This window comes from Lagenorhynchus albirostris, chromosome 1 (assembly GCF_949774975.1).
Source record: "Lagenorhynchus albirostris chromosome 1, mLagAlb1.1, whole genome shotgun sequence".
Taxonomy (NCBI): Eukaryota; Metazoa; Chordata; class Mammalia; order Artiodactyla; family Delphinidae; genus Lagenorhynchus; species Lagenorhynchus albirostris.
Window position 1 is genome coordinate 130,752,049 of NC_083095.1, and position 15,272 is coordinate 130,767,320.

General features: G+C 39.5%; 1 protein-coding gene across 9 annotated transcripts in view; it reads left to right on the forward strand.

The window, feature by feature from the left end:
- NEO1 (neogenin 1) overlaps window positions 1–15,272 on the forward strand; it is a 241,340-nt gene that overhangs the window by 209,278 nt on the left and 16,790 nt on the right. For 4 of the 9 annotated variants that reach the window (XM_060169920.1, XM_060169973.1, XM_060169948.1 and 1 more), the window contains exons 17-23: window positions 1,834–2,009; window positions 2,090–2,228; window positions 4,091–4,198; window positions 6,016–6,210; window positions 6,901–6,933; window positions 9,944–10,012; window positions 14,293–14,440. In XM_060169920.1, coding sequence (XP_060025903.1) covers window positions 1,834–2,009; window positions 2,090–2,228; window positions 4,091–4,198; window positions 6,016–6,210; window positions 6,901–6,933; window positions 9,944–10,012; window positions 14,293–14,440 — 868 coding nt within the window. The remainder of the gene's footprint in view (window positions 1–1,833; window positions 2,010–2,089; window positions 2,229–4,090; window positions 4,199–6,015; window positions 6,211–6,900; window positions 6,934–9,943; window positions 10,013–14,292; window positions 14,441–15,272) is intronic. The other 5 variants (XM_060169928.1, XM_060169903.1, XM_060169940.1 and 2 more) reach the window with 4 other exon arrangements.

The following is a 15,272-nucleotide window of genomic DNA, read 5'->3' on the forward strand; positions in this document are numbered from 1 at the left end:
TGAAAACCAAAGAATTTATCACTTTCAGAAATGCTCTTTTCTATTTGTTTCTCAAAATTGTGAATCTGTATTGCCTGCTATGTATTCTGGATACTTTGCTTAATAGTATGGATTTGGCATTATTCGTTTTAAAAAGATAATCTCTGTCCCCTTTTTTTATGCTTTTACTTAAAAACACCAGCACCGTGCTACATATCCTGTCTTCTGCTCCTGTGTGCTTACAGTTTATAAGTTCTCTTAAAAATAGCTTTGGTATTTCAGAAAGGAAAAAAAGTAAGATGAAAAAGAATATTTAAGCGGTTTGCTACTTTCTTAAATCAGTCTATAATAGAAAAAACAAATTCGGAATTATTTTCTTTTATGTGACTTAAAGTATAACATGGCTAGAAATATACAAGGGGAAATGTTCATAAGTCATGTAACCTAGTTATCTTTTCCAAGAGTTGTTACAAATAAGAAAAAAGTTCTCAAAGAAGTCTTGGTGATGTTTGCACCTGAAGGTGCATTTTCTGTAACTAATTGGTATGTGTCCTGATCTTTGAACAAAGCCCTTGATTATAATGTATGCTGTTCCTGTGTTATTTTTAGTCTTCATTGTGTAGGAAATACACAAATAGAGACTATTTCTTTAGTTTGGCAATTATTCATAAACAAGGCCCACGCCATTTCAGATTTAGGTTATACAAAGGACTAGTCACCGTAACTATATGGGAAACCCACTTTAAAACCTTCACTTAAAATAGATCAGTGTGTATATACTTAGAAAACTGGCCAAGAGTTGGGAAAGCCCAAATGGATGCTGCTGTATTGCCGTGGGCTCATGGTGCCTTTGTGCTCATTCTGGCCTTTGTTTTGACAATGATGCTTAGAGAATGTGTCTGTTGCATATGGTGCAGGACAGCACATGAGTATAGATTTTCCTTTCTATCAAATAAGTGCTCTGATTTCTAAAGTTCATCAAGGCTGTGTCATTTAGACCTTTAATAACTATGGCATTTCCCATAGCTGATTGGGATTCATCAGAGGGTTGTTCTAAGTCTACTGGAGAAAGTGTGGAAATATTCCTGCGTGGCGTCAGCTTACCTTTCCTCTATGAAGAGTAATGCCCTTGAGTTCCCTTTGCTTTATTTGCATGTGAGCCATATTGCTGCACTTCTTTTAGACCCAGGACATCAGCAGATCTGAACTGGACCCTGCGCCCAATACCAAGGCCAGGCTAAGTTGCTGTTGGCTGATATTCAGGACTCATGTTCCAGAGTAGGGACCCCTACATGTCCAGTGATACCCACTGATAAGCCATGTCCCAAAAATTCATCCATAGTCACTGAAATATTAAAACAGATCATGAGCTTTGTGTTATTTGTTTAGAAAGAATACCCTTGATATTAAAAGCAGTTTTCATCTTTTAATGATTTTTGGACAGGAGGTAGAATTTTCAAGTAATGTAAAGGAAATTTTTTAGGAAAAAGAAAATTCAAGTTTGAATACATTAATATAATCACTGGATTGTCAAATTTTATATACCTGTTCAATATACATACAGAATACAGGAGAAGAAAATAGTTAATTACTGTTTCTCTAGATGCTTTCCTGCACTTTTTTCCTGAAAGAACACAAGTGGAAATATTCTTTTAAATGAATGGTGGTTATCTGTTAACTCCGGATTCTCTTTCTCTTTCTCCATTTCTCACCTTTCATTCCATTATATTACCCTGCATTTCCCTTTTCTTTTATTTTTGTTTATGTTAAAATGGCACTTCCATTTTTTAATTACTTTTTACCCAGACACTTCTGAAGTTGATTTATTTGTTATTAATGCTCCATACACTCCAGTGCCAGATCCTACTCCCATGATGCCACCCGTGGGAGTTCAGGCTTCCATTCTGAGTCATGACACCATAAGGATTACATGGGCAGACAACTCACTGCCCAAACACCAGAAGATTACAGACTCCCGATACTACACAGTCCGATGGAAAACCAACATCCCAGCAAACACCAAGTATAAGGTACTGGCACATTTGTTCTGGTTGAAAACCTAATTCTTGGTATTTTCTGACTCTGAAGCTCTTGATTCATATATTTCCAGAATGCTAATGCAACGACTTTGAGTTATTTGGTGACTGGTTTAAAACCAAATACACTCTATGAATTCTCTGTGATGGTGACGAAAGGTCGAAGATCAAGCACATGGAGTATGACAGCACATGGGACCACTTTTGAATCAGGTATGTGTTGTCAGAACTTTGTCACATGGCATTTCTTCTCTTTGCAAGAAGTGAAAGCCAGTGAAAGTCTGTGCTAATGTTGTGCCATATCTCAAGTCATAAGACATCTCATCACCTGTTTTTCCTACCCAAGGAAAGAATTGAGTGCATGAATTGACATATTTACAGAACACAGTGAGCAGCTACAGCTGGAGTTCAGTGTTTGCTTTTTCAGCTGATTAATTATGTTTTTTCATCGTTGTACAAGAACATTAGCAAATAGGACAATATAATGCAAAGTGTACTAGATTTTAGGAGTCATGAGACTTGAGTTCAATTCCAAGGTCAACCATCTGTTGACTGTGATCATAAGCAAGTCATCCAGCCTCTCTGAATCTATTTCTTCCATCTATAAAAGAGGGGTGATCTCTGCCTTTCCTACTTTATAGGGTAAAATAAAGTACCCTATAAATAAAGTACGTGGTAAATTGTAAAGCACTGTGTAGACGTAAGGAATTACGGTTATTAACCTTGCCTTACTGGGAAATTGAGATAGAAAAGATGAAGTGGGCTGCCCTTCACCAATGCTATGCTTGCTAAAGCCTCAGCACTTTACCAGAGCCTCCCAAGCCTTCCCTAGGAGCTTTCTTGCAAACTGGTTAGTGTCTTATAAAATCTCCCACTGGAGTATTCTTAGGGTTTTTCTCTGTAAGTAAACATGAAAGAAAAAAGACAGCTAAGTAAATCAAGGGGAAAGCAAGCCATCCAATTTTAAGATTTTGCTTGCTTTTTGCTCACTTGTAGACCTACCCTTCTGCCCCTTGTACTTGCCTAGCATGGGGAGGTGTGTAACCGTTGGGAGGCTCTGTCTATTCCACCCTCCTATTTCTTTCTCTCTTTTAAATGAATAATGAAAAAACTAGAGCTATAAAGTCTCCGTAGACTGGGTTTGGCCCTAATGTCTTTTTATCTTCACAGTTGGTTGAATTTCCTGCAGAGAAAAGGGGATAGATTTGGAGAGAAAGAAATATAATGCACAAAAGCTTAAATAGACCTTGAGTTTGCTTTCTTTGCCAGTTTTAAGAGTATCTTTGTGCTTTCATTCCAGCCCATTAGGTAATAAATGATACTCCATCAGGAGTATGCATTTCACTGGGCTCCCTTCCGTTTTATACTAGGAGAATTCCAGTATTTTAGGAAAAGAAGAGTAAGTTTAAGGATATACTTACTTTGCTCATTTTCCAACTAGTACATTAAAAGTTTTCAGCCATAACATGGAAATACAGATGCACTGTCATTTTTATTTTATTGGTTTTTCTGTTCCATAAACAGCTTTACATTTCAGAGCAATAACCTTCATATCTTTTCAGCGTAAATTTAACTTAAAAAAAAAACCATCAATTTGTAAATCATTTATTCTTTGGGGGAATGGTGGTTTTCAAACACTGTATTTGGTTTAGAGAGCCAACTGTAGGTAGAGAGAAAGTTACTTTATACTTAAAACTATTCTAACAAAACAATCCAAATTGGGGGGAAAATGTCATCTTGGGCACATTATATAACATTTCTCATTTTCAGTCTCCTGATCTATCAAGCAGGGACTACAAATGTCTTTTGATTTCCCTAACTAGCCTGCATATCCCTGACCTCCCCATCTGGATGCCTATACTGTATCCTCATGGTGTGATATTTCCTCTTTGGTACTTTGCATATCCTTCTTTTCATTGGAGCTATTTATAGATAGACAATGAATTCTTTGAAGCCAGGAGGCTTTATCTTTTTTGCCTCTGCCCTTCATTGTGCCTTCTAAATGGAAAGGGTTGAGGAAAGGGTGAATTAAATTGAAATGGATGGGAATTACTGAAAGTATTATTATTTTGTAGCTCCTGCTTCTCCACCCAAGGATGTGACAGTTGTGAGTAAAGAGGGAAAACCTAGGACCATAATTGTAAATTGGCAGCCTCCCTCTGAAGCCAATGGCAAAATTACAGGTAAGAGGCGTAAGATGCCTTTGAGTGTGTGACTGTTCCCTGTTCCTGCCTGGCAGAAGCATTCCAGAAGGGTGCCTCCTTGTTAGGAGAAATGGGGGTCTTAAAGCTGCCTTGGCCATTTTATGAGGTATGAGTCGTGATGGTCCTGGAAGGTGGAGCAAGGACGTGCTGTTTAGTGACATAAAAATGATTCACTAGCTGGTTGTTCTGACCCATGTTGCATGAAAGTCTGAAGGTTATGGGTTGTACTAGACAGCCTTTGGTTATAGTGGAACTTATGGACATATTTATTTTCCTCAGGAAAGCTGTTCTTCTCTATCTCTGACTAGATGACCAGCTTTGAGATTAAAGACCCTGCCTAATTCTACAGGATAATACCCAATAAATATAAACTCAGTTCTTTTACCCAGAAGCCAAAAAAACCCATTAGGCTTTTAGTTTCTTTTTTCACCCAGAGCTGCTACTTCAGCTTCCCATGCTCTTACAACTAGAGTTAAAAGTCCGAGTTGGCTTAGGCCTTTGAAGGGACCTTGAATTTTTTCAGAACAGAGGGCACTATGCCTTCCTTGGCCTTATCAGGGAGGAAAACCTGCCTCTGCTCCAGGTAGGTGTATGCCTCCTGAAGTTTCTTCGTATGAATAAGGCAGCCTAAGGAAACTGAAGGCCTTTCTTAGCATTGTCCTGCCTTGGCTTTCAGGAGGAATCCCTTTCCATAAATCCCAAGTCTTTATGAAATTTTTACTTTAGGTTTTAGAATGTGCCTCTTCCATAAAGGAATTAAGCATGACTTGACATGGATTACATTTTGTTTTGTCTTTAAAACCAGTAATGATGCAGTGCATTTTTGCACTGTGTAGGTCAGGTAGGCTTGTGATTGTGGTTCTTCCTGCCTCAACCATGGAGATTGAGTGCCCTCTGGTGGATGTATCAGGTGACGTTTCACTGTGACTTCACCCACCCCAAGTTTGGGAGAATTTAGCAGAGGTGGCTGCGCATCTCCTAGGAGTTTTTCTCCTGGGAAATCACATTGGTGAGAGTTAAAACAGCATTGATGGGCTTCCCTGGTGGTGCAGTGGTTAAGAATCCACCTGCCAATGCAGGGGACACAGGTTCAAGCCCTGTGGGAAGCCCTATGGGAAGATCCCATATGCCGCAGAGCAGCTAAGCCCGTGCTCCACAACTACTGAGCCTGTGCTCTAGAGCCATGAGCCACAACTACTGAGCCTGCGTGCCACAACTACTGAAGCCCACGCGCCTAGAGCCCGTGCTCCGCAACAAGAGAAGCTACCACAATGAGAAGCCCGCACACCACAACAAAGAGTAGCCTCTGCTTGCCACAAGTAGAGAAAGCCCCACATGCAGCGACGAAGACCCAATGCAGCCAAAAATAAATAAATAAATTTAAAAAAAAAATATATATATATATAGCATTGTCAGACCATTACTAGTTACTAGTTTTCAAAACTGCATTGAGTTAATTGTAGACCCTTGAAGTATAGGATGTTGGAATGATGATTAGGTTATTTTCCTTATATAATTTCCTAGCTTATGAGAATATTTAACCCTATATTTTTATCTTTACTTTTATTACTTCAGCTGCAGATATAGATGGTAACTTACAGTCTGGCACTGTTGAAATTGTGGTTTTATCTATATTATGTTTAGTGTAGCATTTTAAATGCTTTTTACCGTTGCTAATTTAATCTGTAACTAGTTCTCTATTTGTATATGCTGTAACATATATCTTTATTGACTTAACTGATTGCAAAAGAAAAAGCAGGAATAAGATTTCTTTTCCCATTAATTCCTTTGGATAGGTTACATCATATATTACAGTACGGACGTGAATGCAGAGATACACGACTGGGTTATTGAGCCTGTTGTGGGAAACAGGCTGACTCACCAGATACAAGAATTAACACTTGACACACCATACTACTTCAAAATCCAAGCTCGGAACTCAAAGGGCATGGGGCCCATGTCTGAAGCTGTCCAGTTCAGAACACCCAAAGGTAAAGCCTCCCAAACAGAGTGTTTCATTGTGTGTCTCTTGAGTGGGGCTATGCGTGCACATGTCACTTTAGCATGTAGAGACTGTGGATGATACAGGAAGTTCTGATGATGCGCTTATGAGCCACAGTGTGAGCATTAATCTCAAAATGATCCCACCCACTGACTACCAAATCAGTGTTCCCTAGGTTACTGACCTAACCATATAATTTACAGGGGAACTCTTGACTTCAGGCTGTTTGAGGCAGATGAATTGCAGTGATCTAAAAGTTCTTACCAGTCAGATCAGATGGGATTCTCTTGGTTCCCATACAGCGTAGTCGCATGTTTATTGTGATGGATGATTCTCTTTCAACACATGCAGGCTCTTAACCTGAAAGGCTTATTCATGGACCTTTGTAGAGAGAAAGGGTTGAGGCTTTTCTCAAAAGGGGCCCTTAAGAGAAAACTCTAGATAAGAAAGTGAAGGTAAAATATTGAACCAAGTAAGCTTAGGAATAAAAGTCGGGGACTGAGTCTGGAAGTATGGAAACCATACATGGATTTCTTTTCTGTTAGTACGAAAAACAAGACTCAACGTGTTTGGAAGTTTGTGGGTTTTTATTTTTTCCTTTAAAAATTCTGCCTGTCCCATCTTCAAAGCTTGTGATCCTTGCTCTTGTTTTTTTCTTCCCCTGTGCTTGGCCTGTTAGCGGACTCCTCTGATAAAATGGCTAATGATCAAGGTAAATGAGTAGATGGCCTCTCTTTCCTTTCCTCTCTTTTGTGACCTATTATTAGCTTTTTGGTTTTTTGGGGTTTTTTTTTTCCTGAAAATCAGTACCAGTACCATGTGTTAAAAATCGAATATTTATTGGCCAGAGTAGAGTTGAGTCCATGTTTGTGGCACTTGGAGTATCTGAAAAGCTGGGGAATCTATTGATACTTAGGAACTAAATAGACTGGCAGGAAAAAAACTGAGTCAAACTTCTGCAGCTATAGGAGATTGGCCTTAAGTGTGGGCCAGATTATCATTTGCGCTAAGATACTGAAATTCTGTAACACAGATAGGGATTTGGGACATGATGAGAACAAGCATACCAATTTGTCATATTTGTAGCATCTAGAATTTTATTAGCATCTCTAAGTGAAACATTTAATCAAATTCAGTGAATACCCTCTTTTCCTCCCCCCAACAGAAAATCTACGGATGTACCCTACTGAATTGTATGATTATCTGTGATAAAATTAGTGGTCTCTGTTCTCTTGTTTTAAGCTTAATTCAGAGCTGTTTTTCCATTTCTTCTCTTAAATATACCTGCTTATTTTAAAAGAGGTTAGAGACAGTTTACAGTGGAAGTTTAGGAAGCTTGGGCCTCAGTGTCACCATTCTTGAAATTGTCAGTGTAGTCTATTCACTGCAATTGCTATGGTGGAGAGGTAACTATACTTCGTGATTTTCATCTCTGGGAAGTCAGCTAAAGTAGGTATCTGTTTTCTATACTAAGAGCAGTAAAAGTAAATTTGATGGTTGCTTTTATTCTTTAGGAGTAGTTACTAGAAATACAGAGTCTTTGGATCTTGGTTAATGGCAAGGAAGATTCAAAATTTGAAGTTTCAAGTTTTAGGGCTTTGGAAATGTGTTTGCATTCAATGAGCCTTTTGTTGTATGTTAGAGAAACTGCAAACATACCTCTGTGTCTGTGTGTGTGTGTCTGTGTGTAAGGCACCCTAATCATGGTAGAACCTTTGACTTAAGCCTGAGAATAGAAAAGTAACTATACTGAATATGCACAGAATATAAATGTGCTCACTGTTCTTCCCTCACTTCACTCCATAAGCCAGGGTGCAATTCTCAGCTACACCACACCTTTGGTAGTTAAAATTCTTTGCCCATATTTATTTTTGGTGTTTGGCTAATCCCTGGAATTTCTTGTTCATAGGTTAAATATAAAGGAAAAATGTTAAGAAATATGGGAATTAAGTCAATCAGTTTCTTGGCAAAGTGTGTTCATTGGCAATTATTTACATAATATGTTACTCTGGATAGCTTGGCTTAAATGTGGGCTACCTGACAAATAAGTACACTTAAATATGAAGAGCCTTACAAGGGCTGTTTCATCTCTGCCAGCTTATCACAGTGAAAAGAAAAACTGGAATCTTGAAATATGGTGTGTGCCATTTGGGAGGAATGACGGCATCAGAAGTAAAGGGATAAAGTAATAAGTATGGACAATGGGAAAGGGTCAAGGACTGTGAGTTAAATTCTAGAATATGCCCTTTTGGATACCCAAGACCTTCTTTGGGGGTTTTGAGCTTCTGGAAACATAGAAAATACTCTTTTCATTTCTAGATTTATTCGTTAAATGAACTCATACAGAAACCTTCAGATTTTAATTTCTTCCATTTCCTCCAAGTCTGATCATTTATAGCAGTACTTGATATTAGCTGTAATGTTTTACAGCAACACGTCTGGTTTATGCGTTTCCAGGCAAGCTTTATTTCGTAGAAATAACTCTCATTTATAAGTGTTTTCTGAAGCTTCATGCTCTTTACCTCTGCAAAGGATAAGATTATATTCTTCCCTAAAGATTTATTTAGTAGTTAATATTTATTGAACATTTACTGTGTGTCAGGCAGTATTCAGAATACTTTATAGGATTAAATTTCCATTTAATCCTCACAACCATTTCATGAAGTAGGTACCATTATTATCACTGTTTTACAATGAGGGAACTAAGACCCAAAAATAATAGCTAAGTAACTTGCCAAAAGTCAAACAGTTAGTGCGTGATGGAGCCGGTGTTGCGGTGCAGGCAGTCGGTTACGCACTGTGCTGTATTAACTATGTGGAACAGCTCTGCTTTGCAGTTCTTGCACACTTCTTCAAAAGAAGCATGAGACTGCCTTCTGGCCCCAGACTTTGCACTGAGGAATACCTTTGCTTTACTGGGGACGGACTCCTTATATTTGCTTTACAAGGCAGCTTCTTCTATAAATGTGAAGAATAAAATTCAAGACCAAGAATATAAATTTCTAAAAGGCTGATATTTGTGTTTTCTGAGGTCTGCTTATGAGGTGGTCCCAAGCCCAAGGTCAGCAGCCTCACTTCTTATGTTCCATGATGATGGATTAGGAGACAGTGTCCTTTGTGAGCAACTAGAGGGAAGACTTTGGTTTTTTTATCTTTGGATATTTAGGTTGACTGAGCAAGAACTGAGAACCCAGTTTGAACGTCCAGTTGCCTTCCTGCTCCCATTAGGGTAACTTTATATTTGGAAAGGCAGCTTTATATTTTGAGAAAAGAATCCAAACGCTACTGACACCCACTAGGCCAGATCAACATAGCCGGTCCCTTGGAAGAGTCCATTTCTTTAATGCAGATTAACCTAACTGGTCCCCTTAGTCCCTTTTCCATGAGAAGCTACTTTAGCCATAAGTGCTCTGGGTAGTATTTCAGCTAATGTTTCCTGGGCTAGAGAAACCTTAACAGCAAGGGGCAGCTTTGTTACACCCTAGGTACAGCCATGGAACAAGGGTGTCAGACTTTCAGATGCCTCATTGCATAGAAAGCTATACCTTAGTTTGTTTTGCACAAATAGGCTATATTTTCCCATTGTGTGTGTGCTACTTCCTTTTCTCATGGACAGAGTAGACTGAAAATTTTTTTTTTTGTAGAAAACACTCGCTAGCTGTGAAGTAGACTTGTCACACCAGTGGATTGGGTTGTTATTGACATGAGTTCTTCTTCTTCAGCCTCAGGGTCTGCAGGGAAAGGAAGCCGTCTGCCAGACCTAGGATCCGACTACAAACCTCCGATGAGCGGTAAAGCCCTTCCTGTGGCTTTTTTGGCCTCCTGTGGGCATGATGCAGTTCTGCTTGAAATGTTTTTTGTAGCTCCTGTGTGGTGGATTGTAGCATGTTACTCATTTCTTTTTATTTAATAGAACTGGCTTTAGGCATTTTCTGGCAAATGTTTGCTGAATTACTATAAACTCATTCATTATAGGATCCAGAAATAAAATTGTTTCCCCACATATCCAGCTTAAAATAATTCTAAACAAACAAGTCTTCCTTTTGCCCACTGCCTCTAGAAAATAATTAGAATCTTGCTTTCAAAAATAAACCCTTTAGTGGGATTAGCTATCATCTAGCACAAGGCAGAGAAATGCTTTGGAATCATTAATTTATCCCCACACTACTTACTGCAGTGTTTTTAGTTTGGGAATTCTAAAAAATTATTACCAGTCTCCAAGCCATCCTAAGAGCTGATGCCTTCTAATTACTTAAATGATGACACCTACTTCTCTACTGAACGTCACCATTTGTAAGTTACTTTCACACATGAAATCACATTTGATCCTCATAACACTGTGGTGAGGCAGGGAGAACAAGTATCATTATTCCCATTTTATACATTAAGAGACTCAGCGGAGGGGTAATGTGCCTGGATCCACCCACATATTCTGGAAGTCCTAGAACCAAAACCCAGGTCTTCTGACTTCAGATTGTGCCTTTTCCACTGTCACACACAGCCTGAAAGGCATGGGGTTCTATACCAGACGTGGGAATCCAGGATGGCAAAATGTCCACAAAGGTAGTTACTAGAAATGACCCTTACTGTCTCCTCACTTGTAGAGTAATTTTACTCCAATAAAAAAAAAAAAGAAACATATGGAAGAGAAAGGAAAAGAGTTTCTAGTTCTCCGGAAACTCCTGATCTAATTGTGGAAACGAAATTATCTCAGTCTCTAGTATCTATTTAAATAAAAAGTGATATTGCCCAGACTTCTGTGAAACCAGCCAGTTCTTAGGAGAGCCAGACAAATTTGCTTGCTTCAAGAAATTTTTAGGCTCTGAGTTCTAGGACTTTATGAGTTTCTCCTCCTGGGATGCATATGTTATATTTATGTGCTGTCCACAGTATAATATTCAAGACTGTGAGAAAAGCAGTTATTTCTTTGTTTTATCTTTCATTTATGCATTCATTCATTTATTCACACATATTTCTAAAGGTTCAGGTTCTATGTAACAGGCTGTAGGAACAGGAGGATTGAGTAACAAACTACCTGATAGAGAAAAGAGAAAGCTTTGTAGAAGAGATGATCTCTGACCCAGATTTTAAAAGGCACAGAGAAGATTGCTAAATGTTGAGGAGGGAGTTGAACATCCTAGGACACAATAAAAGCACGTGTGGAGGCATGGCAGTTTAAAACAGCCTGCTTGGACATGGAGGCAACCTAGGTGTCTGTTGACAGGTGAATGGATAGAGAGGGTGTGGCGCATATGTGCAATGGAATATTATTCAGCCATAAAAAGGAACTAAACTGAGTTATTTGTAGTGAAGTGGATGGACCTAGAGTCTGTTATACAGAGTGAAGTAAGTCAGAAAGAGAAAAGCAAATACCGTGTGCTAACATATATATAGAATCTTAAAAAAAAAATGGTTCTAACAAACCTAAGGGCAGGACAGGAATAAAGACGCAGACGTAGAGAATGGACATGAGGACATGGGGAGGGGGGTGGATAAGCTGGGACGAAGTGAGGGAGTAGCACTGACATATATACACTACCAAATGTAAAATACCTAGTTAATGGGAAGCAGCTGCATAGCACAGGGAGATCAGCTCGGTGGTTTGTGACCACCTAGAGGGGTGGGAGGGAGACGCAAGAGGGAAGGGATATGGGGATATATGTATATGTATAGCTGATTCACTTCGTTACACAGCAGAAACTAACACAACACTGTAAAGCAAGTACACTCCAATAAAGATGTTAAAAAAAAATTTTTTAAACCTGCTTTCTCCAGGGATCACACTGCCTAGAGACAGGATAGAGAGTCTCGTGTTAGAGAAGGTAGGTTAGAACCAGCCTGTCAAAAGCTCAAGTGCTGATGCTAAGAAATGTGAGCTTCCTCATGTAAGTAACATATGTAAGATGTCTGATACTACTGGTAAACTATGACTTCCATTTATTGAGTATCTACTATTATTACCCTGATGACAGCGGAGAATGAGTTGGGTGTCACGAGTATGAAGTCAGAAAAGAGTGGTTTGGAAGGTGAGCCTTAATGTCCCTGGTAGGAGGGATGATGCTCCCATTGGCAGCTCATTCTTACTCTATTTTAAAAGGGAGCTTTTGGCCAGCTCAGAAGTTAGAGGTCAACTGCAATTAAATGAGAATTTGTCTCTGTTGAATGCAGGAAAGAACTGCCGCCACCACCTCTGCTTGCCTCCCACACCCCAGCTCCCCAGCCTCTGATTGCAGTGCCTGCCCCACCCAGTAACTCAGCACTGCTGTTAATAAAAGTTTTATGTAAGGCCCTAGTATGGTCTAATTGTATTGGCTCCCAGTTCCATAGTCGTTCCCAAATATAAAAATGTTATTTTATTGAAGCTCAGTGTGTACAATTTAAGTTGTCTATCTGCTGACTTTTTTCTCAGAAATGAAGGATAAAAGTGATTAAAGCAAATGTAGAAGAATAAGCTCTTAAGCTGTCAAAATTATCCCACATTTAGGACTGTGCTTAGTAGCCTATAAAATCATAGAATCAAAAGTGAAAGGTCCGCTAATCCAATCCAGTGTTATGGAAGGGATTCCCACAATAAGTATAGTTCGGATTAGATCGTAAGTTTGTAAGCCAGGCTGTATATGAGAATCACTTTAGGAGCTTTTCTAAGAACACGGGTAGGAGGCCATACCTTCATGGTAGGAATTTCTTCCACAACATCCCAGACGGGTAGGATGACTCTTCTTAAGTACTTCTTCTAGTGACTAAATATTTAGTCACTAGCAATAGTTAAGCAAAACAGCTCATCCTATTAATTGTACAGCTTTGATTGTTAGGGCAATAAGAGAGAGTAACTAGAAGAAAAGATGTCATCTATCCATGATGGTTAGATCTGTGTAGAGGGATTTCCCATATTTTATAATATGAACATGCATAACTTTTATAACGAGGTGGGAAGCAAAGAACTATGTTTCAGAAAATGGAAGAGCAAGACTACAAAAGGCCTTGATAAAAAGCTGAGCCTCATCCTGTGAGCAATGAGGGAACAATAATAGGAAGAAGAAAATCTGTTTCTTCAAGGTCCTAAATGATGTGGCCTCTGCACACCCCTCCAGCCTCACCTTCATCTTTTTTCTGCTCGCTTCCTTCTCTCTAACTTTGCATATCTCTCTTTGCTTCAGCAATACTGGCTGCCTTTCTCTTCCTTGAACGTGCCAAGCTCATTCCTGCCATAGGATCCTTCCACTAGCTATTCCCTCTCTATGGAATGTTCTTCCTCCAGGTCTTTGTATGGTGGGATCATTCATGTCATTCAAATCTCAGCCCAAATGCCGTCTCCTCAGAGAAGCTTTTCCCATCCATTCAATCTAAAATAGCCACCCAGTCACTCTGTATCATATACCTTCATTTTATTTTTTCATAGCACTTATTACAAACTAATAATTTCTTATTTGTTTATTGTCTGCCCCCACCCCTACCTATCTTTGTTGTTCACTGTTGCCTCCTTAGTACCTAGAACAATGCCTGGCTCATAGTGACCACTCAATAAATATTTGTCAAATTAATGCATATGTACATTCTTTTTCCTGAAACTGAATAAGAAAATTAACTCTGCATAGACTGTGTATTTATAAAAAGAGAGACGTTATTTTTCAAATAATTTTTTTGTGATGGCAGACATCTATATGTTGGAAAAAACCTTTTGTTTTCTATGAATGTACATTTTTTAAATAGTTTTGCAAGTCAGAAAACTAAAATGATTCACAAATGGTGCTTTATAAAATGAATTTACATACAACATGAGACCAGGAGACAGACCCCCTTATTTGTCCAAGCACAGTGTTCAGTATAACTTGAGAAACTTTTATTGAACATCAGCTTTGTGCAAGGTACTGTGCATAGGGCAGAAACTCCGCTCTCTAGATTTCATGATCTAGTGGAGATGGCTGTGTTCATGAGGCACTTTTATACAAGGCACGGTGATGACTGTTATCAAGAAGCTCACAGAAGTATCTATACTCACATGACGGTTCTGTAGCCTGATTTTATGCTAGAATTCTCTAACACTAGCAAGCGTACGGTTTTCCCTTTCCAGGCAGTAACAGCCCTCATGGAAGCCCCACCTCTCCTCTAGACAGTAACATGCTGCTGGTCATCATCGTTTCCGTTGGCGTCATCACCATCGTGGTGGTCGTGATCATCGCTGTCTTTTGCACCAGGCGTACCACTTCTCACCAGAAAAAGTAAGGAGCCCCAGTTGTAGCCCATACATTTTTTTTGTACGTATTCTTTTGCTTCTATGTGACTTCTGTATCTGGAGTTGTACACAGAGTTAAAACATAAAATATGTGAAAAGCGATGTTTTAAATATTTTTAAAGGAAATGCAGAATGGTTCCTCTTATTAAGTGTGTGTCATTCAGGGTCCTGGCAGGAAAGAGATGGCACACTGAAAGGGGGTGAAGGAGGCTTTAATGAAGGGACCATTTACAATGTCCTAGGTGGGGTTAGCGTTAGGCAGCAGTGTTCAAGGGCCAGCAGCAGTGATAGGCCACTGTCACCCTTAAAAGGGTGAGGGTTTTTTCTGATGAAGAGAGAGCTGTTTTCAGGGATCTGAAGCAGCAGGAGAGGGCTTGCGACAGGAACCGTGTGGGGTGGTAGGACTGTAACTACTGCCAACCTCTAGCCCAGCAGTGAGGGGGCAGGAGAGAAAATACCTCCTACCTTCCAGTGTCTTGCCTGTGCATTCTACCTTCCAAACCAACTGGAAGCCAGGGACAGAGTTACCTTGTAGATGTAGTTCATTTAACTCAACCTCTCAAGTCACAGAGCCAATTAGACAATCGATCTGGAGAGGAAAGTGGACAATGTCCAGCCTTGTTGGGGGCCCCTTTGGAAGACTGTCTCTGTGCACACAGTGAACCAGATGCACAGGAGTTTGTGGAATTTCATGGCACAAATGTCAGCTGAGATGGACAGAGACCATAGACCATAGACTCTAAATCTAAGCTTAAGAGTATTTTTAAAGAAGTGCTACCAAGTGTAGAAGTTGAGGTTGGGACTGCAGGAGGTGGGGT